Here is a 26,328-nt window from a genome sequence, read left to right as displayed (position 1 = left end):
CCACAAGGACCAACCACACTTTCAAAAATTAATCTGTTCACAAGAAAATAGCAGCAGCACTCAACCACTTGTTTTATTAATATTTTAGGTGTAAGAGTGGGAAGTGTAAGTTAGACAAACATAAATAAAACCTAAGTTATTCTTCAAGTGCTCCAGAGTGAACTGCATCCTCATAGCACCCTCTCTCTTCCTTAGTTTCGGGGTGCAGTTTAATAAGATCATCAATTCGAAGAATAGTAATGGCAGCTTCTGTTGCAAACTTTAGGCTCTTAGTTTTGACCATGGTTGGTTCAAAAACACCAGCTTGCTTGTTATCACGAGGTTTTCCATTGATCAAGTCAAGACCAATCCTGCAAAAAAGGAATATTGTCAGATGGAGAGGTAGGAAAAGTAGAAATACAGTTGGGAGCATGCTGTTTAGCTGCTACTACTAGGTCCCAGGGGCTAGTATATAGGACTGAAGGACAGAGGGAGGAGTTTAGTGATAATGTACACTAATTTTTTACATGCAAATCATGGTTCAGTAAACTGGCAGAACAATTTTCCATTTAAGTCACCAACCCAGTTTGGTTTTAATAGCCTTCCTTGAGCTAGATACTTGCCATTTCAGATTTTTGCGATCTGGGTTAACCTGAGCCTCGTTGTGGAACGCTCTCAACTTCGCAACGAGATCTGTCGCATCCTGAGCAGCATTTACTGCCAATGTATTTGGAATTATTAGGAGGGATCTTGCAAATTCTGCTATTGCAAGTTGTTCACGTGATCCCTAGAAAAAGGAAAAAGTTTTTAAACCAACTGCTGCAACAAAAGAGGAAAAAATACAGCCACGATCAAGGGCACTGATAGTAGGTAGGGGTTTTGTCATGCAAAACCTATTTTTAGGTCAAAGAACCACATAGTCTAATTATCAGAGAAAGAATAACTCATATCCTCCATTTTAAAGAAACATCTTACATTCTGTAAAATGATGAGGTTTTCCTGAACCACAGAACCATCTTCTAGTAGAAAAAAAACACCTGAAAATTTACATTGTCTTAGTTTAACACAAGCACACTGTTACTTCCTGCAAGACTTACCATGCTGGTTGCATAATTTTCAAGATATATTGAAAGTGCTGCCTCTACAGCACCACCACCTGGGACAACAGACTTGGATTCCAATACCCTTTTAACAACACAGAGAGCATCATGTATAGATCGCTCCATTTCATCACACATGAAGTCATTAGCTCCTCGTAAGATAATTGATGCTGAAGTACGAGCCTTTGTGCTAGGGGAAAAAGGAATCAGAAGTCAGTTGTGCTGAACAGAATATAAATTAAAACTAGTCTTGCTAAAATTTTTCTGCTGAGCCAGATTCTTTCAATCGTTAAATGGAAGTCTTAACATTGTTATACACCCTTGCAGGATATGTGCATTCTAACTTAAAAAGTCAGTATTTTATTTTCTAGTATGCAAGAACCTAGTTTGAGTTTTAGTCTTTTAGAGAAAGTTACCCAACAAAGTATGACAGGCAAGTTGTTTTCTCAAACAGGGGAAAAATGTAATTCTCTATTAAGATACTTCTCTCGCATAGCCATGAAGTGAGCTAATGACTGAAAACATTAGAGTAGAAGCAGTCATGTAACTGCCACGTAAGTGCCATGGTCAGAGTATTTAATTCATACACAAGTGAGACTACAGGAAGTCGAATACTGAGAAGGGATATGGAAGCAGTGGAAGAGTCAATACCCGAGGGATGTTCATGTTGAACAAAGGGATACTCAGGTCTTCAGGTACCAGACAGTAGTGGCATATAAAAACCTTCAAGGAAAAGACCATGTGTGTAGACAGATAGTAACTGTTGCTCTTCTTACCCATTCAAAAAAGAACAACAGAAAAACCCTCAACCAAACAAAAAAATACCCTTTTAACAATACGGTCCATTTCACACTACCAAGCAGACGACTGTCAATGAAACTAGCACAAGTAAATCCTGTCTTACGCTATTAATGGTAAGATTTAGCTTGCACCTCCTTATTCAAATTAAATTACTCAGATGGTAACCATTTCCCTTTACTGTCTGCAAAAGGAAGACAGTTTAAAAATTTTGTTTATAAACATTTTTGAAGTCAATCTAGCAAGCTGCTTGTCTCATACATTATCGTTGGTAAACAGGCGTCCAGCCCCACCTCTAATTTGCAGTGGACTTGGTATCCTCTTTCCAATGCGTGTAACTACTCATATCACTGAGATAGCATGGAAGTAAATAAATGGGATTTTATCTCTAACAGTAGAAAGTGTACAAAAAACTGACTTTTTTTAAAAAGGATCCTTACTTCTTGATTAAAATCAGCTCATCATCACAGATTCTCTCTTGAATCACCTCTTCTGCCTGTCCCAGCATTAATGCCTCAAAACTTTCCTCGCCTTCAAGGTTTGCAAGGGTTGAACATATGGTGGCTTTAACAAACAAACAAAGAAGTGAAATTAGCATTCAATTCCAGCACATCCTTTGCTGACTTCCCAGAACAGTCATACAAACACAGAAATTGCAAACACAAATAAAAGCAGCATAAGTAGGTTTTTCTTACATTTAACGGCACTTCTAATTCTCAGGTAGCAATTCAATATTCTGTAGTTTATAATTAATACTGCTATTTTTGCTCAACTTTTACAGCAGTTTTCCACAGCTAGTACAGGCTCTTGTGCTTTACAACAAGGAAAATAATTTTTGCAAATTTAAGAATTCACAGATAAAATCTGCATAGGACCAGAGTATTTTTCAGTACATGTGTAATGATTCAGGAGTCCTTAATTTGCCTTGAACTATCTAAACAATGTACTTAACTCTCCAAACAGAGGCTTATGAATGTGTGCTTAATAAAGGCTTCTAAATACATACAGATTCTGCTGCAGCTCTACTCAACCTCCTTCCCTTACATGGCCTGCATATTAAAGAAGCTGTATTTTGAAAATCAGTTACTAATACCCTAACAACAGCTTTCAGTTTAAGGAAAGAAAGAAAGAAAAAATTTTTTGTATATATACACATACCTCCAGATGCCTTAGCAATTCGCTTAAGGTCCTTTTTTACAACTCTTCGTACTGCCATAGCACCAGCATCAACAAAGTATTTCAGACACATATCATCAATACCTCCAGTGGTGAGAATAACGTTGGCACCAGTGGCCAAAATCTTCTGGATCCTTTCTTTGGTAATATCTGACTCTCTGCAAGGATAGTCTAAGTTATGAAAATGTATTTAAAAATCTACCACAGTCTGTCAATCCATTTCCTGAAATCTTAATGCAGAGCTTTGCAAGAAGGGACCATTGTACATACTCTGATTTCTCACAAACTGACTTAATACCAGTTCTGCCTCCAGAATTAAAGACCTTTACCATTAATATTTGGTATTGTTGGGTAATATTAACATTTACAACATTTTTACATATTACAGTTAGCCAAAATTACATTGAGCCATCTCAACTGAAGAGACCAAAACAAGCCTGTGAAACCCCACTGTCTGTTACTCAAGTTTCCACACACCTCTGCCTTATCTGGTCCAGCTTCTCAGGGTCTGAGATAACAACCTGAACACCAAGCTTCATTTTTGCTTTCTGCAGGCTGAAGTCAAGGCATGCAATCTTTGCATTAAGTATCCTCTTGATCATACCTGACGAGAGAAAACAAGAAAGAAAAAGCATTTTATCAGATCAAGTTAACAGAACATTGTTAGTATTAGAGATTGAAACTGCTACTTTCACATTTCAGATTTCTATTCAGTTTGTTTCTCCACTTCCAGTTCTGCCTTAGTACAGAAAAACACCACAGCTCTGCTAAATGTAACAGTTCCCTACAAACCAGACACTGGCTCCCCCCAACAAAGGAGACACTTATGTTCCAGAAGATCACAGTGTTACCATTCTGATACTCACCTAGGGAAACCACAGTAGCTTACCTAGCCTAGAAACCACTACTGAAGTGGTAAGTTTTTTCTGCGTTCTTGTTTAATTGTTCTGGAATTTAAAGCCCGCGTGATTTGCAACTAATGCAGTCATTAAGATCCATGCAGACAGACTAAGAGGACTGCGTTCACACAAGAGCTTTATGAAACATAGCATGTTCTTACCCTGTGAGCCCACCACACAGTTCAGAGCATAACCATTCACAAGTATGCTCTCTTTCTGGCTGCGGCCATGTGCCTTCAAAACATTAACCGAGTTGATTGGATATCGAGCCTGACCCTTCTGGTCTGTGTATTTAACTGCCAGTGCAGCATCCACCACCATATTAGCAAAGAAATCACCATCTCTAAAATGCTGTTAAGGTTAAAACTGAAGAACAAAACTAGTATTATGCTTAAGAAGAAAACAAGGCCACCAACAGTGCCCAAACTAAGAGTCAAAAACTGTTTCCAAAAAAGAATTCCAGAAACGCATGGAAGTGCTAGCTTGCTTTACCATAGCCTTAAAGAAACGAGTAATTCTTAAAGCTGAAACACTGGTAAGAAAATTAGGACAGGCTAGTGAGATGCCTGCATCTTACACACCTTTTGTTCCTTAACAAAAATACCTATTCTATGGTCAGTCTGCATTCCCTTGTTAGCAGAAAAGCCAAAAATGCACGTTTTTCTGTAAGTGCGGAAGTAAATTGCAACCTTCTTTCCTCTCGTTTCACTCCCCAAGTACTTGACTTCTGTAAGGCATTCTCCCATTCACACAATTCCTTATCTAGTCTCACTAACATGCAGTACTAAGGAAACAATACACTGTTAAAGCTATTGTTACGTGCCTAACCAGGTTTAAATAAAATAGAAGAGTATGAACATGTTTTCCCATGTCAGGAAACAGTATCTGTGCAACATTTTTCACACCCCTGCTAGCAAAACGACAGACTGAATACCTCATTGATAAGAACTGCTGCAAAGGCAACTAGCCCAGCTACTCCAGCTTTCCAATTGAGCACTCTCACTGAACTAACTTGATCAAGTTAAAGGATACATTCCTATAATTTTAGAGGACATGGATGTTTTAGCAGCATTAATTAGGCACTCTCTGCCCAATTCATCTGTGTTAATAATAAGATTTTCATTGATGTAGCGAACTGCTTCCCTGTGGAATAAAGACAAATACTGGTCAAGAATTTCAACCCCACAAAAAGACAAAAATCTTACATGTTTTCAGCCCTTCTAAATGTTACCTCAAAGAACACAGTCATGAAATCAATTCCTCTTCTAAGATAGGAATGTGACAGTTATGTGCTTACAAAAATACAAAATTAAAAAAACAAACCAGAACAAAAATAACCACCCCCCCAGCAAACCACCACATCCACTTTGCACCAAGAAGTCTGTATTAACACAGTTACAAATACAGAAATAAACAAAAACCATTCAGTTATTGTCCCTTAAAAAACACAATGTACGTCAACTGTATTAGTCTCTTACTTGCAAGCAAGTCGGTATCCACCAATAATGGAGGTAGGATGAATTTTCTGTTTCACTAGCTCATCTGCATTTTTCAGAAGTTCTGCAGCAATAATTACCTGTTTGAAATACAAACATTAAATACCTGTATTCCATACAACCAAACCTGTTGCCCTTAAGTGGAAAACAGAATCACAAACAGTTGTCTAAAGTATACTCAGGGGAAACAAGTACTTGCAACCTAAAATTATAAATAGATTCTGATACCAGGTAAAAGCCAGCTGATTCCACCCCTGGCCCCCACCCCCAAGTTGTCAAAAGTCTCAGACAAGCTTTCAACACTCAGCATCCTTATTAGTCTTAACACTTAATTTCTCAGGGTTGTTAAAATTAAAAACTTTAATTCAGAATCTATCCCCAGCCTTCAAGAAATCAAAAAATAAATAATGAAACTGCAGTAAGCAAATCCCATTCCAGAGCATCAGCTGCGTATGGAAACTAGCATTTCTGAAAAATCCACAAGCCTAATTCCTTTATCCTATAACCTACTTTTAAAAAATTCTTATATTCAGTCAATTCCAAGGTTTTTCATTCTGTGCAGCTGATTCGACACTGCATCAGGATTCATAACAGATAAATCAAAAGCCACACTGAGATAACGGAATGCTGACTTTCGTTGTATCTGCCTGTAACACTTTGTACATACCACTGAGGTTGTCCCATCGCCAACCTCTTTGTCTTGCAGGTCTGCCAGCTCACAAAGAACTTTTGCAGCAGGATGTTCCACCTCGAGCAGTTTCAGAATGGTTGCACCATCATTAGTAATGGTCACGTCCTAATTTTCAGAAATCAAATGTTATTACGAAGTGTATTTCGATTATGTTTTTACTTTTGTGTTTAGTAACATTCACACAAATGAAAGTTAATTACTTTCTGCAAATATCAATTCAAGTAACTACTTATACTAAATGTTTACTGAACGCTTTTAACTAGGAGTCCCATTGTAACAACAGAAATATTACCAGTGCTGAATCTGTATTTTCTTCTTATCAAAAAAGTCTTTATGTTACACAAACTCATCAAACATTTTGCACATACTGGATTACTAGTGAGGCAATAAATACCCTCTAATACAGTATTTTATTACAGCAACCTGCAAAATGGCAAATCTTTCCCATTTGCTTGAAATATTTAAAAATATGAAATATGGTATACTGCTTTAAAATTCTTAAGGGATTTTTTTTTTTTTTTAAATTTTCCTCATGTGGAGACCAGGATATACGAGTCAATGCCATCACAAGGCCTGACTTCAATGGTGATATTAATTCCCGTGAATTTGACCAGTACTTCTAAGTCCTCCTGACACTTCTTAAGAAAGCTTACTTACCCCAATATCATCCACCAACATCTTATCCAGACCAACTGGTCCAAGGGAACTCTTCACAATATTGGCAATAGCAGATGCAGCAGTAACTGAGTAAGTGAAAGAAAAAAAGAAAAAAGTTTTATCTTTCCAACTTCGAGGTGATTCAGGTTTACAAGAAAATGTGCCAAGAACCTGTGATTCAGAAACTTGAGATATAAGTGTATTAACTCAGGATTAGGCTTCAGCCTAGCTAAGCTAGTAATGGCTTTCTGCTACTGAAAAATACAATCTATGCCAAACCTCACTCTTCCCTCCAAGCTGGTTCAGCTAACTAACCTGGCAAAACTAACTGCTCAGAATTGTTTTCTGCTGGCTTGGTAAAATGGAGGACACTACTGAGGTCAGAAGAGCGTAGCAGAGGTTGGCAGCACGGTTTCGTTTGGCAGCAGTAAGTCATCCCATGAAACTTCACTCATTTACTCCTTGGTTCTAGGCAGATACAGAACAATGGTATCACCATATATCAACTAGTAGCACATTTTTTTGTCTTGATCATGTCCGTGACTGAAACAACATACTTACTCTGTAACTAAATCAAGGAAGTCAAAAGTGACATTTTATTCACTACTAAAATAACATGAAATCTCTAACACAGTGGCTTGTTTAAAGGATGTTTTGCCAACTTCATATAGGAAAAAGATACAATCAACCTTTTCCTTCAGACCGTGGCAAGTTTTTCTTTATCCCACAAGCATAGCCACTTAATCTGGAAATTGAAAAAGTGGTAGTATAATGGGAATGGTTAAAAGTCAGACCTTCCCTTTGAACTTCAAACAATGTAACTATGTCTTTTGCTTTGGAGGAGTAATAGCAGCATTCTGAAAGAAATAACCGCTGTATCAAAGGTGCCATTACCAAACAGAAGCTCATCTGTAGATTATGGTCTCATTCTACGTGTTTTCCTTAAAGTATAGTTAGAGCTGTAAGACTAACGATTATCAGGAATCAGGTCTTCAGCTCCTCCGTCTTTTATCTACTCAGAAATTAACAGTCGCGGAATTTGCAGCCTTCTCCCAAGACCTGGGATAAAATCCTGAGAAATGTGGAACCTTTTGAGACTACAGTCGAGGACTGTCCCTACTTCCAGGAGCAGGTTATTTTTCTGCGCCTGTGGACCAGTAAGCTTCCCCGGCCGCTCCTTCCCCACTAAGGTACAGGCGCCCGCGAGCGGGAGCGCTCGGCCACCGAGACGACGGCGGCGGCGGCCCTCCCGAGGGCTTGGGCCTGAGAGAAGCTGGCGGCAGGGCGAGGCCCTTTCCGGGCGGGGGCAGAGGCGAGCAAGCACATGGCGGCACTAACGGCCGCCCCGTGTCGCCTCCTTTATGTCCCGCCGCCCATGCACGCCCCTGTCGGCAGCGCGCGGCCGTTACCGTTTTGCGTGCGGATGGTGTCGCCGCTGGTCCGCTCGCCGAACACGGCCAGAGGCCCCTCCATCGCCGCCATCTTCCCGCCCGGCCGCGGCGCGCCACCGACAGGTGAAGCAGCGCGCGGAGACGCAGAATGGCCGGAAGGCCGCAGGGAACGCTGGGTACCGCCCGCCCCCCGGCACAGGCCGGAGGGACCGCCCCTGCGCGCGCGCGTCGGGGGAAGGGGGCGGGGACACGCCCTGCCTTGCCCAATCCAAGCGCGCGGCACTGCCCAGGCTCAAGCCGCGATTGGTGCGTGCGGCCGAACAAAGCCGCCACGCCGTAACGGGGAGGGAGGGGGCGCTTCTAGGAGGTTCTAGAAGGTTGGAGCGGGTGGGCGCGCGCACGCTGGAGCCCGCCGAGCCGCTCCCCCTCCCTCCGGGGCGCGGCGCGGCAGGCTGACCGCCCGCCCGCCCAACGGCGTAGGCTGGCGGCGGCGCGTCCCTACACGCGTCCCCATCCCCCCTCCCGTCCCCGTGAGCGGCGCGGCGTTCGCAAGAGCGCGGGACAGCCCCACAGCGGCCGGGGACGGGGAGCGGGATGGGTGGCTTAGCCCCCGCCGCCTGAGGGGTAGACGGCATTGCGCGGCTGCCGGCGCCGCTTCCGCCCGGTTCAGTAGCGGAAGAGTCGCAGTCCGCGGCGCAGAACGAGCGATTTTTTTTACTAATAAGGGTAGAGGATGGGCAGTTTTTGTAGCGGCTCTGGTCTCTTCCTGGTAGCTTGTTGTAGGAGCCCCCCTCCCCGCCCTACCACGCGCGCGTGCCCGCTTCCTGGGCGCCGCTCCGTCTTAGACCCGCTCCCGTATTTCCTCTCGGCCTTTCCCCAAGAGGAAAAAACTAAAGAAGCTCTCCGCCTTCTGCTTTGTTCTGTAAGGCGCGACTGCCACAGCACTGCCGTTCCCGGCCGAACGGGAGCCGGGGCGGCCGCCGCTTCCGTCTGGCGTCAAGGGCGGGCGGAAGTCCCCCGAGGCCGCTTCCGGGGGAAGCGCGGCCTCGCCGAGATGGCGGCGCGCAGGTGACCCCGAGCGGAGCGCAGCGCAGCGGCGGGGAGGTGGCTGCCGCCCTCCGCCGCGCCGGGCGACGGCTCCCCATGGCGCTGAACAGCTGCAGCCGCCCGGTGCTGGCGGCCGCTGGGCTCCGGGCACTCGGAGCGGGTAAGCTCAGCCCCCGAGGGGGGTGCTCCGCCGCCCCGGGTTGTGACGGCCGGGCTGACAGGGAGAGCCTCTGCCCGTCACGCCGATGAGAGGTTCCCGCGGCCTCCCGGGACCCAGGAGTTGAGTAGCTGAGGGAGTTCGCAAGCCTAACGCCCAATTCGTGTTTGTTAGGTTAATTCGTGGTGATTAGCCTCGCAGCATCGGGGATTTTTGCCTTGTTATTTGGTAGAGCTGTCACTGGTTCTTCTTGTACTTCACTTTCAGTGTTTCATAAAGCCTTAATCCTAGGGATCTTCTAGTCATGCATCTTATGGGTGGGTTTCGAACCATTGTTAAAACTTAACATACTTTTCATTTTGAGTGTACAGTTCACCTCATAAATTGGGGAAACAGGTTGAGTTCTGATAATCCAATTTAGTGTTTCTTAAAAAAATAGCTGATTTTGCCTTGCTGACTGTACAAGCTGCATCATTCTGTATTATATCCGTTCTACTACTTGTACTATATATATTTTTTTTTTTAAGTCTCTGGGATTTTATTTCCTGCTCTCCCCCCAGGTCTTCATTTTGCATCAACTACAGCTAGTCTCAAAACTGAGACTGAAGTGGACACAAGTGAAAATGAGGTTGTTGCCCCAGAGTTCACTAACAGGAATCCTCGGAACTTGGAGCAGTTGGCCCTGGCTAGGAAGGAGCGTGGCTGGAAGACAACATGGCCAAAGCGTGAATTCTGGCATAGGTGAGTCAGAAAGCCATCAGCAGAATCGAAGACTCCAAAAGAAAAAAATAACCAACCAACCGAAAAAAAACCCTCCACAAAGCCAAACCCCAGAAACCCACCAGGTGGAAATTCTACAAAATGTGCCTTTTGCATTGCTGAATCAGTTGCCCCCTTAGCTGTTCTTAATCAACAGGTATGTTCTGTGTTCAGAGAATAGTAGGCTAGCATCATGTGAAAGTTAGTATATGCCTTGAAGATATTTCCATCTGTAGTTAAGGTAGCAGTAATACTGTTTAAGAAACTGCTGTTTAACTTAGGATTCTCCTAGTCCTGTGCTGACCATGCACCGTTGTTTTATTTGAGGCACCATAATTAGTCTGGGTTTTTGTTTTTTGGGGGTTTTTTATGTGTTTTTGTTTTGTTTTGCTTTATTTTGTTTTCATTTGTTTTTTGTTTGGAGGGAGTGTGATATTTTTTTCATTTTTAATTTTTTTTTTTTTTTTTGTTAAGAAAATGCTGCTTGCTTGTTCTCTGGAATATAAGTTCATTTTAAGCTGGGGATTCAAAATCATCATTTTGTTCTTGAGGGAAGAACCACATCCAGTTTGTTCATACCTGCAAATCTTATATTGTCTCAGTGCGGTACGAAATAGTTTCTCCTAGTACTCTGTGGTTATGTGCTAGGGCTTATGAAGTACTGCTTGACCACTTGCTGATCCTGACAAGTTGTTACCTGCTGGGTAGGCATAAGCCTTTAAGAGACTGCGTAGCAGACTAAAGTTACATTTTGGCTGGAGCAGTTCCCCTGGCACGTCCTGCAGGCACCCGTCCTGTGCTGTGCAGGTGTGCGGTGCTTGGCTTGGAGCAAGTGCTGCCATGAGGCAGCGTAGGACTCACTGGTGAAAAGTTGTTCTTGGAATGTCACTCTGCTGAACTGGTAATATTCTGTCCTATTCTGCGTCCTAATAAGCAAAACCCTAGGTAATAAAAGTGATACTAAGAATTGATTATTGTATTAATAGTTTTAGTATGTTCACTTTTATTTCATAAAGTGAGTCAGGCATTTAAGTATTTCAGTGCGTTCTCTCTCTGCGTCTGGAAAAGGCATCACAATCCCATGTTATTTCTTCACTCAGGTTACGGTTTGAGCGGACACAGCATTATGTAGAAGCCTTTGTTGAGCGCTGTAACGGAGATGTTGTGGTATCTGCCTCTACCCGAGAGTGGGCCATAAAGAGACACCTGTACAGTCCCAAGGGAGTATCAGCATGCAAAAACCTTGGCCGTGTAATGGCACAGCGCTGTTTGGAAGCAGGAATCAACTTTGTGAACTTTAAAGCTATTATCCCCTGGGAATATCGTTGTGACTCGGCAAGTACCCATCTCCTTACATTTATTTGGCCCTTTTTTCCTTTTTAAACATTAATTTTACTCCTCTTCTACCATTAATTTTCTTATGTGGTTTGACAGTCCCTTCTTGCAACACTCAAAAGGGTAGCTTTTGACAAGCTGCAGTTCCTGGCACTGTGCTTCAGTGAGGCTGTTAACCTCTGCCCCTCCACACAACATGTCCCCACTGATATTTCAGTGCTGATGTTTTTTCTTTGTATTCATTCACATCTCTCTCTTTTGAACAAGATTAAGGAATTCGAAAAAGCTATGGAGGAGGGCGGTGTCGTTCTGCGTGAGCCACGAAGAATCTATCAGTAAAGTGGAGGCCATTGGGAAAACTTTCCAAGGATCAATGATCACTTCTTTAGGGGTGTGTACCAGCACAGTGAAGGTCCGGAGCTGGAAAAAGTTGGAACATGGCATCTTATAATAAAATGTTTTTAAATGGACAGAAGTGTATCATATTCTTGATTCTGAAGTTATCAACGCCTTTAAGGCTGGAATAAACTGTTACCATAGTTCAGCCTGACGGGTTAACAGAATTTTCTTCAGAATTCAATAATTTTAATTTTCTTTTTGATTTTGTGTTTGTTCTAACCTGAACTCTGGAAGTGCTTAGATACTGGATCCCTGTACTGCGTCAGTCTAATTTTGCAAAATGCAGTCATCATGTGAATGTTTAGAACTGTAATAAAGTTACGTGCTGAACTCGGTGAGAAGATTAAACGTCCCCTAAGTCTCTTTGGCGGGTTTGTTGCAGCCCTTAGATTCTAGCTACAGCCTGACAGGCCTGGGCGGGAGGCTGCGCCGAGGCTGGCTGGCGGGACCCCGGCGAGCGCGAACCCTCGCGAGAAGCGCCGGGGCTTGGCCGCGGCCGCCCGGTGCCGCACGGGCTGCCCGGCGCGTGCAGGCTCCCCAGGCCGTGCGCCGGGGTTCAGCAGCGTGCCCCGGCACCGGCCCGGCTCCGGGGGTTGTACTCGATCCTTAGCGTTCGGCTAGCGCCGCTCTTAAAAAAAAAAAATCCCAGTATTTTACTGCATTCCTACCTAGTAGTTGGTGTCGTTTCATCATACTGAACACCTCACAGCTGGTGGTGGCCTTTCCGCCAGCTCCATTTCCCGAAGGCAAGGATGCGCAGCAGGCGCTGCCCTCTGCTTTCGCTGCGAGCGGCGGCTCCTCAGCCTTCCCCGTTTCCAGCCTGAACCTTCCCCGGCTCGCGTTCCCGCCGCCACTCGCGGGTGCCTGTGGGTTCGGCCTTTTTTTTTGTTTTGTTTTTCTTGGGTTTTTTTTTATTTTTTTTTTTTTTTAAAGCCGGGTGGGTCGGAGCCGGCGCCGCGCAGGCGCGCAGGGCCGGGGCCCGCGCGGAGGCCCGCGATGGAGGTGGGGGCGGCGTGCTTCGAGCGGTGCCTGCCGCGCCTGCGAGGCCGCATCGGCCGCGCCGACTTCCTGGGTGAGGCGGGGAGCGGGGCCCTTCGCGCCGGCCCCCGCCCGCGGAGGGGGGGGCGGCGGCAGGCCCTTGCCCGGCGAGGGGCGAGGCCGGGAGCGCCGCGGGCGTCGAGCTGTATCGTAGCAGCTAACGGCGCCGGTCGCTGCGCTAGAGCAGCGAACGCTGAGGCGCTGGATTTTAAAACAGGCAGCGGAGGTTCGGAAGTGACCCCCTCAGCGGTGGTGGCCTCGGCTCGGTGGGCTGAGGATGTTTGTTACGGGGCGGGGGGGGACACACAACACCCCAGAGGGTGAGGCAGGCCCCTCCCGGGGCTTGTCTTCCTTCCCTCGCCCTTCCCCAGGGGTGAGGGAGCAGGAGACCGCTTCTACGGCAGTCGGTTGCCTTTTGAGCTTGCTCCCCGTGGGTTTGATCCGGGTTACGGTGAAGAGAGGTGCTTCAGAGATCCCTGTCCTGATGCTGGTGGAACGCGTGTTTTGTATTTAAGGCTTTTTTTTTTTTTTTTTTTTTTCTTGTGTTCTTTCCACCTCAACAGCCCTTGATATGGAGTTTACTGGTTTACATTCAACTGTCCCACAAAATGACAAGCCCAGGTAAAGGTGTTGGACTTGAAATGTGAGGGAGACTTGATGCTCTCGCTCTCTGAGAACAACCTGTGCATCGCAAACCTTCTTGTTTCCACTCCCCCCATTTCTGGTTTTGTTCGTAGCCTGTTTGATTCCCCTGCGGAGCGATACCCGAAGGCCAGGCAGAGCGTTCAGCGCTTCACTGTCGCTCAGCTTGGTAAGTGCTGGTCAGACATGGAAAATCTCTTGAGCTCTTAGTGGTAACTGGCCTTTTGCCAGCTGGCTGGTCCTGCAGGTAATGCTGGTCTTAATTCACTCCTTACAGAGACATCTGTTGGCTGTGGTAGATGTCATGGAGTCATGTCCTCAGCCTCTCTTCCCCTGATGTTAAATACTATATACTTTTTAATATTTTAAATAATGTAGAGTCTGGTGGGGTGTATACTTATTTTCTGGTCTAAAGCTGTTCATGTTTAAAGATTGCGGGTACAAATACAGGACTTTTGAAACAGGATGCATGGCAAGAAGGTGACAGCAGCTCCTATTCAAGGCTGTGTCATTTGATGTACTGTATGAATAAGGGGGATATCAGAGGAAAATGAAGGCTGGTATTTCAGATATTCCTAAAATAATAACACAAGAAGGGGCCGGTGGTGGTGGTGGAGGGCTTTTGACTGTTTAGAACGAGTTTGAGGTCAAGAAACCAGCTCCCAAATGGTTGAAAATATTGTTCAAAGCCTTAGGCTATGTAAGAACTTAATGTGTTTTTTAGGGGCTAATAGAAAAAAAAACTAAGCAGTAGAAAATGTGTGTCAGTCTTCTGGTGCCTAGTTCCTTCCAGATGCTTTTGTAGTGTAGTTGGACCCATAGACCTGCGCATGCGTGGTTGGAGATTTTTGTCACCAGCTCACCTCTTCTCACCCATTGCTCTATCTATTTGCTATTTAATCAGTCTTGACTCCTTTCCCACTTAGCACTGAAAGCTTGTTCCCTTTTCAGCTCTCAGGGTGTTGGGGAGTGGCCTGGCAGTTGCTGTAAAGATTCATACTGCGGCATTAGTGAATAGAAAACATGCACTCCATCAGGGGATCCCCACACCTCTTACCTAATTTTCACAATATCCGTAGACATTCAGCTAAACATTGCCATTTCAACAGAGGTTTCTCTCTATTGCAGGGCTGGCAATATTCTCAAAGAAAAATTCAAACAAGTAAGTAAAAAAACAGTTTTCTGTTACAATGAAGACATTGCAGTTGAGATTTTTATGCAGAATTCTTCTGGGAGGAGTTATTTCTTGTAATCATCTTCTGGAGAGATTTTTCTTTTCATTGTAGGTATGTTGTGCATTCATACAACTTTCTTCTCTTTCCCTCAACATTGGGAGTTACGGACGTTGAATTAACCTTCTCTGCATCTAGCATTCAGTTCCTCTCTCGTTATGGCTTTGATTATAATAAGGTATGTAATCTCTCTGCCAGAAATCTAGAACAGAGGAAGCCTGTGCAATTACAGGAGAAATTAGGATTAATATCCCTAAATGCTACATTTCTGTGGTAAATAGCATCTTGCTAAAGTATGAATTTATCACATGGTTCATGACCAACAGGGAGAGTGAGTGCTGGTTTTCTGAACTGCTGTAGAGGCAATAACCACATCTTTGTCAATGTAAGACAGATTTCCCACCTCAAAAAAAAAACAAAAAAAACCAAAAAAAAAAAACCAAACAAAACAAAACAACAAAACAAAATACCTATCTCTGAGCTGAGGAGTTACTAAACAGACCCCAGTGGGAGTCTTTATTAGCCATGAAGGTGGGGAAGTCTCAGTTTACCTGCATCTTGCATATTGCCACATTTTCCATAAAATTCAGACTATGTCATCATGTAATAACACTGTTTAGCAATTTTGGACAGGAGGCATCATGGTATCTTGACACTTGAAGTACTTCATTAAAGGAAAGGTAAAAGCAGAGGAAGAAAATGACTAGAGTTGACAAAAATCCTTTTCTTTCCTCTATGCATAAACTTGCCTTCCAATATGTAAGAATGCATCTTGCGTTACCTCCAGGTTGTATTTTTGAAGAGGATACTCTGAGGAACACTAACGTCTTCCATGTATATGCTGGTTTTCGACCTGGCTAATCTGCTGTTCTCTAATTTGCTGCATGAAAGTCCAGGGGAAAGTAGCCAAAGTAGCCAACCTGGCATTTCCTTTTCCCCTGCAGTTCCTCAGAGATGGAATCCCATACATGAATGAGGCACAGGAGAAGATCCTTAGCCAGCATCTCTTAGCAGGTAGCTGCAAAGTGAGCAGGTGAGTGCTATTCAGAGAGGTGGCTCCTCAGTACTGACTGTGTTGACAGTTCACCTTCACTCAGTTCACATTTTGTAGAAAACTAAGGCCTATTGGTCTGAATGCCTTGCTGCCAGCTGTTCCAGCATGCTGTGGTCTGTCTGAAGGAAAACTGATCATGGGATGCAGTCTGGAGAATTGAGTGAATGTTGGGAAACAATGCCTTTGCATTCCCACAGCACGGCACAAGACTTCATCTTTTTTCTTCATCTTTTTTTACACACTGCTTCTTTCCCCCAATCTTGCTTTAGTTCCATGGACAGGGATGTGCTAAAGAAAGCTATTGATAAAGTGACCTGTTGGATAGCTGCAGCAGAGGAAGAGGAGACCATGGTTCTGCAGGATCTGAGTGGTATGAAAAGGGATGCCTCATTTAGGCACCTGTGGGCTCTGAGTGCCTTCCATCACTTCTGAACCTCTCGGGCTGCTGCTGGCCTTTGCTGCCTGTTCTGTTAATTAAACTGCTCTGTTGAGAGGGAAAGCAGCTGTGCCCATCTTGCCTTTACAACTCTTTGCCCCTGTTCGCCTGTACTGTACGCCCCTGTATTAGCAGAAATTATTCTCTGGGCTCTGCTTTCCAGCTCAGTTGTGGTGGTGGGTCTTTCTGTAGAGGAAGTGAATGTCTAGGTGCATGAAGCATGCTTTGTGGTAATCGACTTCCATTTTGTGCTGCTTCAGAGCGGCAACTGAAGAATTTGTAGTTGCTCTGGATCAGGACAACTTTTGACTTGGTTTAAATCCTGGGTGGTCTGGTTTTTGTTTTCCTTCCCTTGGAGAAGGGAAAGCAACTCTCCTTTCAGAGTTTGCTCCCTCTCATGTGGAGCAATAAGGAGCCCCGTGGAGACATGTATACGTGCTGAGGGGATACAGAGGCCACTTAACCACCTGCATTAGCTGTAGGGAGCACTATAGCAGAGCTGAGGAATTTCTGCTATTTTGGAGGAGTTGAAGGACAGGGAATTGTAGCAGATAATTGTACGTTTGCTCACAGAAACCAAATCTTAATCCTTTAAGTCAAGGAATAAAATACAGAGATAGTTAGGAAGGACACAAAGTATTTAAAGCTTTGTCTGTTGATGCTTTTTTTCAGAGTGTGAAATACAGGGGGCAGGGAGTGTGCTGTGTTTGTATCTGCTGTGTCAGCTGTAGTAGATACGATACTGATATGTTAATAGGGTTTGGCAATGGTGAGCACCTGTGACAAGAAAGACATTTATTGAAGTAAGCAGTAAGACTGATTAAGGTGTCTTTTTGCATGTCGTTCAGAAGAGGACTGGGTGAGTTCCTTATCAGCTGTGGGGGAAAATGTATTGGTACCTCTCATCTGTGCTTGGCTTCTGGGTGTGTTGCTCTGAAAGCTTCCAAAACCACAGTCTTTTTCAGAGTAGTAGCCTTCCTCCCTCTTCAGTTATTCTTTTCCTCTGTGCCCTCACAAAAGCTTATTTGCATGAAATTCCCACTGTGACCTTTTTTGGGTTGTTATTGTTGTTTTGTTTTTTTTTTTCTAATTTTTATTTTTTATTTCTTTCTCCTATCATCATGTATAGTACTGTACCAAGGTTATACATTCAGGAGTATTTTCTGTACATGGGGAGAAATGCTTACACCTTCGCATAGAAAAATGTATTTTCTTAAATAGGCTTGTCTGTACTTCTGAAGCTTTTACTACTTTTTTTTTTTTTTTTTTTTTTTGGTCTCAGGCTGTCAGGTGTTTGAAATTCAGCTGGTTCTGAGACAGGCTCTCCAAAATGTTTGGACACAACCTCTTGGATACAAGAAGGTGAGATGAAAATGTGGACCTTTTGAAAAGAGGGTTTATATCTAGGCAGGTAGGACTGGCATTCTTGCAGGGGCTCTGAAATGTTGCTTGTACATTTAATTATAGGGTCCAGGAGGAGAAGACAGTGACAAATAAGTGTTCTGGGAAGCTTTCCCAAGAAAAGGGATTCAGGAAACTGAGTAACTTTGGTTTCTGTTTGTCCTATAGCCACAAAATACCTTTAGCTGGAAGTGCTTGTCCTTTCGGCATTTATGGAGGGACCCTCTCTGTGTCTCCAGACTTTTAGATCTCTCCTTCAGTACCTTCACAAGAATGTACACTTTTTAGCATTTTTTGGTGGTTTTCCTTGCTGACTTTTGCCATGTAGTTGCTTTGAAGACTTCTACTCTGTCTATTATATGGCTTTCTGTTTTGCTATTTGCTATTGCTATTTTACATTTGGTGCAGTATTTTCTGAATTGAACCTATGACTGGATTTCTCAAAACATGGTGTGAGTATGATACCAGGCAGTTGCTTAGAAGTACATTACAGAAGTCTTTTTTTTTTTTCGCATTAATACTATTTTGGTCTGGTAATCAGTGTCAACAGAGTGACAGATTACCCAGCCTTCTCATCTGAAGCATAGCCTTTGGGGACTTAGTCTGTGTGACTGCTATTTGGTTTTGGTGCCATGAACCTACATTATTGGTGTCACATTAAATTGAATTATGTTCATTTGTGCTCCAAAAAAACTGTGGTAGGAACCATCCTCTTACCAAGAGAAGCATTAATAAGACAGCCTTAGAGCAGGTCTCTCATATTATTGAAGCACTGATCTCCATATGGAAGAGAAGTGAGACAGTCCTGACGTCCCAGGGGATGCGCTATTTCTCCATCCTTCATAGCCTAGAAGCTGAACTTGTCCTCAGCATTACTGGCTCCCAGTAAGCAATGTACATACAACTAGCATGGAAGGCTGAGACACCCAGTGACTGTTCTTTTCAGGTAATGGTGAAAAAAGTGAGTCCACAGCATCGTCGGCTTCTGGAGAACTCTCCTTATGATTCCTGCCAGAAGGAGCTCATTCTCCTGTCTGCCAGGGGCTTCACCAACCTCTTCCAGACTCTTGTTAAAGCCAAGAAGGTAAAATGCCTTATTCATACTCTCATGTCTTTTTGATTAGCTACACTGGATGTAGAGGGATGATAAAAGATAAAGTAGTAATTTGTATTAAATGACTCAACTCATTCAGTGTGGTCATCCTATTTAGTTGTCAGTAAAACTGAGATGAATTCTTAGATTGCAGTTATGGTTAGAAAAAAGGAGTGTTAAACATTACATCTTCTTACTGACCAGGTCCCGTTCCCAAAGCATGCTCAGAATGAGGGATCCAAACACTAAATTTTCCTGTGTTGCTTTTCCATTACTCCTGCAAACCAAGTGCAGCCAGGGGAGAGGGAGCCAGAACCCATTCTGCAATGTGTTTCTTAAGTTGCTTGAGAAAATGCAGGAGTCATCAATGTTGAAAATCCTTGTGTTACACAGCAGGAGTCACCGTCTAAGAAAGCTGAGCATATTCTTGCCTTTTGGGGAAGTTACACTTTTCAGCATATGACAGAACAGTTTATTGGACCATGTGGACCATTGGTCTGAATATATGTGGAAATTCTGATGTTCTGTATGCATATTGTTGAATTAATTTCAGCTTCAGAAGACTGTGGGTGATGTGCAGGCAAAGGCTGTCCCTCCCCCTGTGTGTGAGCCTATAAATCTGATTACTGCAAGGTTTTACCAATGTTCAGCTGAACTGGGAATCCACCTAGCTCCTTAGGTCCTCTCAGACTGGAATGCTGCTGAAAAATACCCTCCTCAGAGAGTCCATAAGTCCGATTTCCTGAAAGCAGTAGTCCTCCTTTGAGCCTCACAGCCTGAATGAGTTTTGGGTGAGTGTGTGTGGATTGCTGTCTACTGGAGGAAAGGATTACAGGTGTTGAGCATGCCTACAAGTGGTTATCTGAGCTCTCTTCAAAAAAACTTGCTCCAGTAGGCTGTTATGTTTTTTTTTTTTTCCCATAGCCCCTGGTGGGACATAATATGCTTATGGACCTTATGCACCTGCACGACAAATTCTACAATCCCCTTCCAGGTAACTCTGTACATAGCTGCTGTCCCCAGGCTGCTGCCTTTGTACTGGGGATGGGACAGGAAGCACAGTGGTCATTTGCCACCCAGCCACCCACCCACAGCACTTAGCAAGCAGCAGTGCTAGTTTCCTCTTCTGAGTTCTAACTGCTGGAGCAGTGCATCATTCCTCTGACTTTACCTCTCCTACTCATTTGAAGTAACATTGGCTTTTCCTCAGTTTTATGTCTTTCTCCACGTGTATTTTGCTTTTAGAAAGCTATCAGGAGTTTAAAAGGAACATTCACAACCTGTTTCCTGTCCTCATAGACACCAAGACTGTAACAAAATCCATCTGGAAGGTGAGATGCAAAAGTCTTTTTGTTTGGAGTTGAAGTTTGTCTTTCACCCAGAAGAGAGGATGTCTTTCCTCAGTGCCCTGGGGTTACAGATCTGTGACTGGTTCTCAGTGTTGCCCTGAGACATTCTGATTTTAGGTCTCATTTAATGAATCCTCAGTACCAGTAAATAAGCTCACTTACCACAAGGACTGTCTCAGTTGGTTTTCTAACATGTTCTTCTTTTATAGAAATGTCCATTTCCTAGAGTATCTAATCTTTTGGAGGTGTATGAAGTTTTGTGCAGGTAAGTGGTGGGCTATAAAGCCTTCAGCCATCCCTTAGTTTTCTTGGGAAAGATATTTCAAAGTCAGTCATTTAATGTGTTCATACTTTCCGTACCTCCCAAAAGTTTTCAGCTGCTTTCTTGTATTTCTAAATTTAAGAACAAAAGATTTGTTCATTTATTGTTCTTATGAATTGATTGTGGAGTAAATTAATTGTTCTAAGTCACTTCTCATATCATACCACTATTACTTCATTGGTCACAAGTTTGGCTTGCAGACAGCCTTACATACAACTTTAGAGTTGTATGTTGCTTATGTCGTCTTAGTAAATGAGTTTGTTCTCAGTCAAAATACACCCTCATTTCAAATGCCATCTCCCAAGAAAGGGCTGCACTGAGCCCAAAGCAGAAACTGAATACGGTGTTCAAATGGAGCACATGAATAGATACTGTATTTCATTAGGTTAGCCATGATGTAGTAGAATATCTTTTTTACACTTCTTTTGTCGATAAACAGTTTTCATGTGAATTTTGCTAAGAAAAGCAAAATTTCACCTCTTTCTCCTCACCCCCTACTCACAAGGAGGAGATGCAAAATTAGTGCTTATAAAAACAGCACTGGTATTCTGATTTTTTTTGTTGTTTGTTTTTAGCAATTTCAGACTGCAGATTCTCAAGAGTTTTTATGATTGCTTGTTCTTTATTTTATTTCAGTCATTCCATGGGTAATGATTTATTTATCTGTCCTCCAGAGCTCCCCATTCAAACAGAACCATCTAGTCAACCCCCTTCCTTGGAGTTTTTCCATTGACTTTTAGTTCTGCTCACATTTTTTGTATGCAGTTACAGCAGATTTGCTGTTTAGAAGGTTTGATTGGGGAAAGAGACTAAGGGAGCCTTTAGGAGTTAGTTTTCTGGAAGAAAACTGGTAGATATTATTCAGCTAACTATCTTAGCCTTTTCATAGAATACTACCAAAGTTCCTTTTAAAGTCTTTGGTAGCTTTTTTCTGAAATGAAACCACGGGTCACTAGAGGACAATAACTGGCCTTTAACATAAGGAGGAAAGACAGCAATCTTACATATCCACTTGTCTTCAGCAGCAACCTAAATCCTAAAGATCCAGCATGCCCAGTGATAGATCTTGCAAGCGACTGCTCAAGATATGGTATGTTCTTAAGCAAATCTTCCAAGTCAGGTAGTTAAAGAGGGTTTTGTTTTACTCTGTGGATGTCCATATGCAAAGCATGAGTGAGTGTCAGTGGGTTTTCTGAATTTGCGTCGAGCTGACAATAGACATTTTTGTCCAAAGCCTGGGCTCCCAAAATGTTGTGTGTTCACATGTCCCCGGTAGCTGCCGAGGGTAATGCAGAGCAGTTTTTTGTCGTGCTGCTAGCATGAATGGCATTTACACTAAGCTGGGCTGAACTGAGCCAAATTTGGGGCTGTGAAGAGTTGGTAGCCTTTGGAAGGGGGAAGAGGAGCTGGGAAACAGTGGTGCTGGAATGGAAAATAGTGGGAGCTTATGGCAGGGAGGTCCCAGAAAGCAGCAAGAGCTCGGTGGCTCGTGTGCAGGGTTAGTGGTGCTGTGTGTGCAGGAGGTTGTGTTCAGTACATGGTGTGATACTGGCTGCGAGGCACACATTTCTTAGCTTCTCCTGGCAGCATGGTGGTGTCCTGCAGCGCAGGGCCTTCCGTGTTTTGAAATGGTTCCCGTACCAGCGATAACATAGACAACGCAGTTTGGTTTAGATCTTCATGAAAGTTAACATTTTTGAATGTTCATCTTGCTAAGCTTCTCGGCCATTTATGTAACTGCTGCCTTTTTGTTGGTGTTGTTTTAAAATGCGTGGTAGAATCATAGACTTTCTGTGGGTTAGAAAAGTTTCAGAGTGAGGAAAGAAACACAGGTGGCCGGGGGAAAACTCCAGAACAGAACAGTGGATCTTACAAATGTTAGGGTTCTGCAGTGAAATAATTTCCACAGCATGCTAAAGGTGTTTACTCCTTTTTGATTTTGTCGGATGCATACAGCTGAGAAGAAATATCCTCATGAGGCAGGCTATGATGCATTTCTCTGTGGCTCAGGTAAAATACTACTTAAACACTTCTTCAGAGTCTGTTTTGAGAGTTGGTAATTCTTTCCCTGATCTGTAGCTCTATTTGATGCTGTGAAATATTTATGTACAGTCTGTTGCTCTTGGTAACTTAGCTGCACTTTAGTGAGACTTTAGTGAGTTTTTGCTTTCCATTTGCTTAGTTATGTTTTTTTAGCTTTGTTCTAATGCCACTTCATTATTCCTCCTTCTAGTTCTTCTGAAGTCAGCTCATTTGCTACTGCGCAGATCCACAGAGTGAGTAATGTTTTAAATGTTTACTGAAAATTGCATTACATGGATGAGTCCTACAGAAAACAGTTGTCAGTTCGTCCTGGCTGTCTTTTTGTTTTGCAGGCTGGCCTTCTTTTGGATGGGAAATTAGAGTTGTTGGAAATGTCACTGTTCTAATTAGATTTTTATATTACAAATCTGAAAGTAGTAGCTTTATGTCAAAGCTGACATTTTAAAAATGAAATCAGGAGCCCTGCGATGGCTCAGAGGTTGGGAAATGGCATTATGATTCCTTTTATCCTGAACAAGCTCCCTCAAGTTCAGTTCACTTGGGTAAGGGTCAAATAATTTTCCATTAGTTTCCATTTTTGAAATCTGTGTGATTCAGTGCCCTCAGTTAAGTTCCTAAGAGGCAACTGTTCAAATCCCTTCCATTTGCTTGCAGCTTTTCAACTTCTGTAGAAGATACCAAGATCTGAAATACCTATTTTTCCACTATTTAAAGAACTTCTTCAGGAGCGTTGTGCTCCAGAGACAGTGTGCAGCAGTGCGCCGCTGGAGACACAAAACTTTGTTTCATTTTGTTTTCTGATGTAGTGTTGCAGTGGAGGCTGATCCTTCTTTCTCTCAGTATCTCACCGTGTTAGCTGAGTACCTGAACAAAGTGAATTTCATCCGAGGTGGTGTTTCAAGCATTGTACGTATGAATTGCAGGTCTGTGACCAGTTTGTGGGGTGCGAAGGTCAGTGGTCTAGTTGATGGCTTCGTTAGAGGAGAAAAAGCCACCAGTGCCTGGGCCCACCTTGGCAGAAGTTGTTGTCATACAAATTACATGATTGACCTTTCAAAATGGCAAATGAGTTGAATTTCTGATTTGTGAAATGTTTTAATACTGTTATCCTGTAAGATAGCATTAGTCAGTTTACATTGCCCTAATTCTCTCTGCTCTGTAAGAGAGCTTGCTGTTTCTCTGGTGGTTTCTCCACAGTAATCATGACAGTTTGCCTTTAAGACTCATGTTCAGAAGAATCTTGGGACAAAAGAGAAATTATTTTACATCAACAGTTGTGTTGTACAACCTGTCTTATTTATGTGTCATGTTTTGCATATTTTTTTATTATACTAGTAGTGCTGTTTTAGTATTTCCAAACTCAGATATGTCTCAGTGTTACACGTTTTCCAGAACTTTTCTGGGGAAGATGTTCCCTGCCAGCATCCCCCTCTCCTGGTTGTCCATGTCCAAGGCTGGCCAGAGCTGAATGAAAGGCAGATTTACGAAGAGTTTAAAGATCTTTGTCGCTTTGATGTCAGACGGCTTTCAAAGAACCAGTTCATTCTGCTCTCCAATAAGTTTAAGCAGTAAGTAACCAGAAATCCTTAATTTCCTGTCCCTCAGTCCTCTTTGATCCAAGCCTTCATCCCACCCTCCCTCTGCTGTGGCAGGTCTTAGATAGAGATTCCTGTCCTGAGCCATGGGATGGTGTAAGCAGCCTCCAAGCCATGGTTCTTGACATCCACTTTCATTACAGCGTCAGGCTTGTTCTGCAAAATTACAAGAATCACCCTCATCTGCGGATTTCTGTCTATCGCTACTGGAGGCACTCTCCACAAGTGAACTGCTTGCTGCAGTGAGTTACAGGAATCACAGGAATGGGGAGGGGGAGAAGTCTGCATTTCAGGGTGCCCGGCCCTGTTGTGGCAGTGGTCTCCTGCTCTTTTGCAATGTTCTGCCAGCCCTTCAGGAGAACAAGGCGTTCAGAAGCAGGTTTGCTTGACGGCTGCTGGGTGGCTACTTGTGAGCTTTCAGCCCTGGATAACTGCACTTTCATCATAACCCTGATTAACCAGGGAATGTTACCCCATGGATAGCACAAAACAATGTATGTGCTATCATAACAGACAGAAGGTTATCTAAATGAGCTGTCGTGCTAACTCTAATAAGCTTGAGGAGAGAGAGGCCGAGTCTCCCAGGTGTGGGATAGATGTGTTTTTTCTGCAGCAGAGTCAAAAGCTTGCTAGCACAAGAGAATTCCAGTTTCAGAGTACACCCCTCTCATGGGGCGGTAACAGCGATGCTCACGAAGAGTGAATTTCTGGCCAGACACAGTTTGTAAAAGAATCTCAGTGCATAATAAGAACAAAATTAAGCCCTAAATACAAGTAGCCTAACAGCATTTTTATTCTTGCCCTTTAGAGTCTCTGGTATTGTGGCACTGTGGTCTCTCTTGGCCTTTGTACTTGGAGGAGCTCCTTCCTGTTCGTTGTAAAGGACAGCCTTACAGATGAGGCATAAGGAATACAGATCTTATTTTTTATGTTTGTCTTATGTTTTGTTTTATTTCATTTAATTCAATAAACTATGAGGAAAAAAAAATGCTATGAATAGCAGTTTTAATTGCTTTCTTGGAAATGTGTTTTTAAAGAGGATGTGTTGGTTTCCAGTTTGTGGTATTCTGTGCTCTGTTCATAGTCCCCTCCTGAAGAGGGAAAAACAGTTCTTTTGACGCCTAATTTACTTTGATCCTCTATTGGTTCTTCACAGCAATTCACAACCCAAGTTTGTTCCCAGTTTCTGTGCTGCTGCATGAAACACATTTCTGATGAAGTTTGGGAAGTTATGAAATTGAAAGGGGCTATTTTTAGCTTCAGTTGTAAAGCAGGGGAAATGTCACTGTTTACCAAATGAAAATGGGCAGAGTTGATGGAGAAACCACTCTTGGGGCTCATGCAGGAATCTGGTAAATAGTAAACTGCAGTGCTGTCAGGTGTTGTGCGGTGGTATTTTCAGTGGCAGTGGAGCTGAGGATAGGCACAGATAAGTAGAATTGATCAGCCTCCAATTTGTAGAGTATACACAGGTCAGGTGAGTTGGCACGGATTTCTGTTTGCTTCTAGTGCATATTGTGTCAGCAGTCCTTTATCCAAAAATATCATGAGACATGCTTTGTTGATCAGTTTCCCTGACATAGCTGGAGTTCCAGGGACTGTGGTCTTCAGAATTTTTTTTAATTAATTTCCTTCTCTTCTTAAAAACAATCTGCTGGTCCGTGTTTCCAAATAATGGTCCCTAGATTTCATCACTCAGACCTAATTGAGTGGGGCCCATTATCATCTAATAAGTAGAATGTGCCTTTAATCGACTGTAAAACGGGAGTTGCTGCCGGGGACTTAAGGCAGCAGCACAGTATTGCCCTGTGCCTGAAGGTCAGTGCTCTCTGCTGCTAACAGCTTGCTGCTCTCTAGGAGAAAGGACAGTGTATCTGCAGATGTGGTTCTCAAATTCTGTACAGCTTGTGGTTGACAGCTCTTGCTTCATACGCCAGCTCCTAGCCAGACAAGTAACTGACTTTTTGATGACCTTTTCCTTTTTTTTTTTTTTTTGTAGCCCCTTCAGTGACAGGGTTCTCTGTCACAGTGTTCCTTCAAATATTGGTGTAAGTATCTCCCTGTTTATTCTGTAATTTTTGTCTTTTAGCATCATTAGACACCTGGCTTTGTGTCAAGAAGAGCGCAGGCTCTGTGTATTGTGTCGATTTGGGAAAAATTTTCACTGGGTGTTACATGCAGTAGCATGCGTTTTTCCCATAAAAACACTCTTCTTGGCATATGGTCTGGGAAACATCAT

The 26,328-nt window shown here is 43.3% G+C and overlaps 3 protein-coding genes and 1 non-coding gene across 7 annotated transcripts; 2 read left to right on the top strand and 2 right to left on the bottom strand.

Moving 5' to 3' along the window:
* Positions 1 to 48: 48 nt before the first annotated feature.
* On the bottom strand, positions 49 to 8,366 carry TCP1 (t-complex 1). Its single transcript, XM_033011569.2, has 12 exons — positions 8,206 to 8,366; positions 6,797 to 6,882; positions 6,116 to 6,244; positions 5,431 to 5,528; positions 4,985 to 5,095; positions 4,114 to 4,295; positions 3,531 to 3,657; positions 3,036 to 3,211; positions 2,318 to 2,441; positions 1,077 to 1,269; positions 603 to 766; positions 49 to 350 (listed from the first exon to the last, which is right to left on the bottom strand). The coding sequence occupies exons 1-12, from the start codon at positions 8,276 to 8,278 to the stop codon at positions 137 to 139; spliced, it is 1,677 nt and encodes a 558-aa protein (XP_032867460.1). The 5' UTR covers positions 8,279 to 8,366; the 3' UTR covers positions 49 to 136.
* Positions 7,440 to 7,575, bottom strand: LOC116965932. Its single transcript, XR_004409823.1, has one exon. It is a non-coding gene; the product is annotated as a small nucleolar RNA SNORA29 (small nucleolar RNA).
* Positions 8,367 to 8,707: 341 nt separating the features above from the next.
* On the top strand, positions 8,708 to 12,227 carry MRPL18 (mitochondrial ribosomal protein L18). The gene is made up of 4 exons (XM_033011571.2): positions 8,708 to 9,394; positions 9,952 to 10,132; positions 11,251 to 11,485; positions 11,753 to 12,227. The coding sequence occupies exons 1-4, from the start codon at positions 9,331 to 9,333 to the stop codon at positions 11,822 to 11,824; spliced, it is 552 nt and encodes a 183-aa protein (XP_032867462.1). The 5' UTR covers positions 8,708 to 9,330; the 3' UTR covers positions 11,825 to 12,227.
* Positions 12,228 to 12,819: 592 nt separating this feature from the next.
* Positions 12,820 to 25,082, top strand: PNLDC1 (PARN like ribonuclease domain containing exonuclease 1). Of its 4 annotated transcripts, none has more exons than XM_042796083.1 (19): positions 12,822 to 12,956; positions 13,486 to 13,543; positions 13,660 to 13,733; positions 14,693 to 14,726; positions 14,851 to 14,974; positions 15,741 to 15,829; positions 16,120 to 16,220; positions 17,569 to 17,648; positions 18,634 to 18,771; positions 19,705 to 19,774; positions 20,026 to 20,111; positions 20,339 to 20,394; positions 21,477 to 21,541; positions 22,408 to 22,461; positions 22,685 to 22,727; positions 23,301 to 23,400; positions 23,887 to 24,062; positions 24,233 to 24,331; positions 24,898 to 25,082. In XM_042796083.1, exons 1-19 carry the CDS (start codon positions 12,881 to 12,883, stop codon positions 24,968 to 24,970), a joined length of 1,596 nt encoding a protein of 531 aa, XP_042652017.1. In that variant the 5' UTR covers positions 12,822 to 12,880; the 3' UTR covers positions 24,971 to 25,082. The 4 variants fall into 4 exon arrangements, with proteins under 4 accessions (XP_042652018.1, XP_042652017.1, XP_042652016.1 ...); XM_042796082.1 differs by having other exon boundaries at positions 21,474 to 21,541; XM_042796084.1 differs by lacking the exon at positions 24,233 to 24,331 and having other exon boundaries at positions 12,820 to 12,956; positions 21,474 to 21,541.
* Positions 25,083 to 26,328: the final 1,246 nt, after the last annotated feature.

The sequence above is a fragment of the Tyto alba genome, unplaced genomic scaffold (assembly GCF_018691265.1).
Source record: "Tyto alba isolate M040663 unplaced genomic scaffold, T.alba_DEE_v4.0 Super-Scaffold_22, whole genome shotgun sequence".
NCBI classification, from domain to species: domain Eukaryota; kingdom Metazoa; phylum Chordata; class Aves; order Strigiformes; family Tytonidae; genus Tyto; species Tyto alba.
Note: the sequence above shows the minus strand (reverse complement) of the source record. Positions and strands in the feature narration are given on the sequence as shown.

Coding starts and splice junctions, on each gene's coding strand:
- MRPL18 (XM_033011571.2), top strand. CDS start 9,331: ATGGCGCTGAACAGCTGCAGCCGCCCGGTGCTGGCGGCCGCTGGGCTC. Junction 9,395..9,951: donor GCTCCGGGCACTCGGAGCGG/GTAAGCTCAGCC, acceptor CTCTCCCCCCAG/GTCTTCATTTTGCATCAACT. Junction 11,486..11,752: donor GGGAATATCGTTGTGACTCG/GCAAGTACCCAT, acceptor CTTTTGAACAAG/ATTAAGGAATTCGAAAAAGC.
- TCP1 (XM_033011569.2), bottom strand. CDS start 8,278: ATGGCGGCGATGGAGGGGCCTCTGGCCGTGTTCGGCGAGCGGACCAGC. Junction 3,658..4,113: donor CTGTGTGGTGGGCTCACAGG/GTAAGAACATGC, acceptor TTCTCTCGTCAG/GTATGATCAAGAGGATACTT. Junction 1,270..2,317: donor GAGCTGATTTTAATCAAGAA/GTAAGGATCCTT, acceptor TTTTTCCCCTAG/CACAAAGGCTCGTACTTCAG.
- PNLDC1 (XM_042796082.1), top strand. CDS start 12,881: ATGGAGGTGGGGGCGGCGTGCTTCGAGCGGTGCCTGCCGCGCCTGCGA. Junction 20,395..21,473: donor GTGTATGAAGTTTTGTGCAG/GTAAGTGGTGGG, acceptor ACTTGTCTTCAG/CAGCAACCTAAATCCTAAAG. Junction 22,728..23,300: donor CTACTGCGCAGATCCACAGA/GTGAGTAATGTT, acceptor TTTCTGATGTAG/TGTTGCAGTGGAGGCTGATC.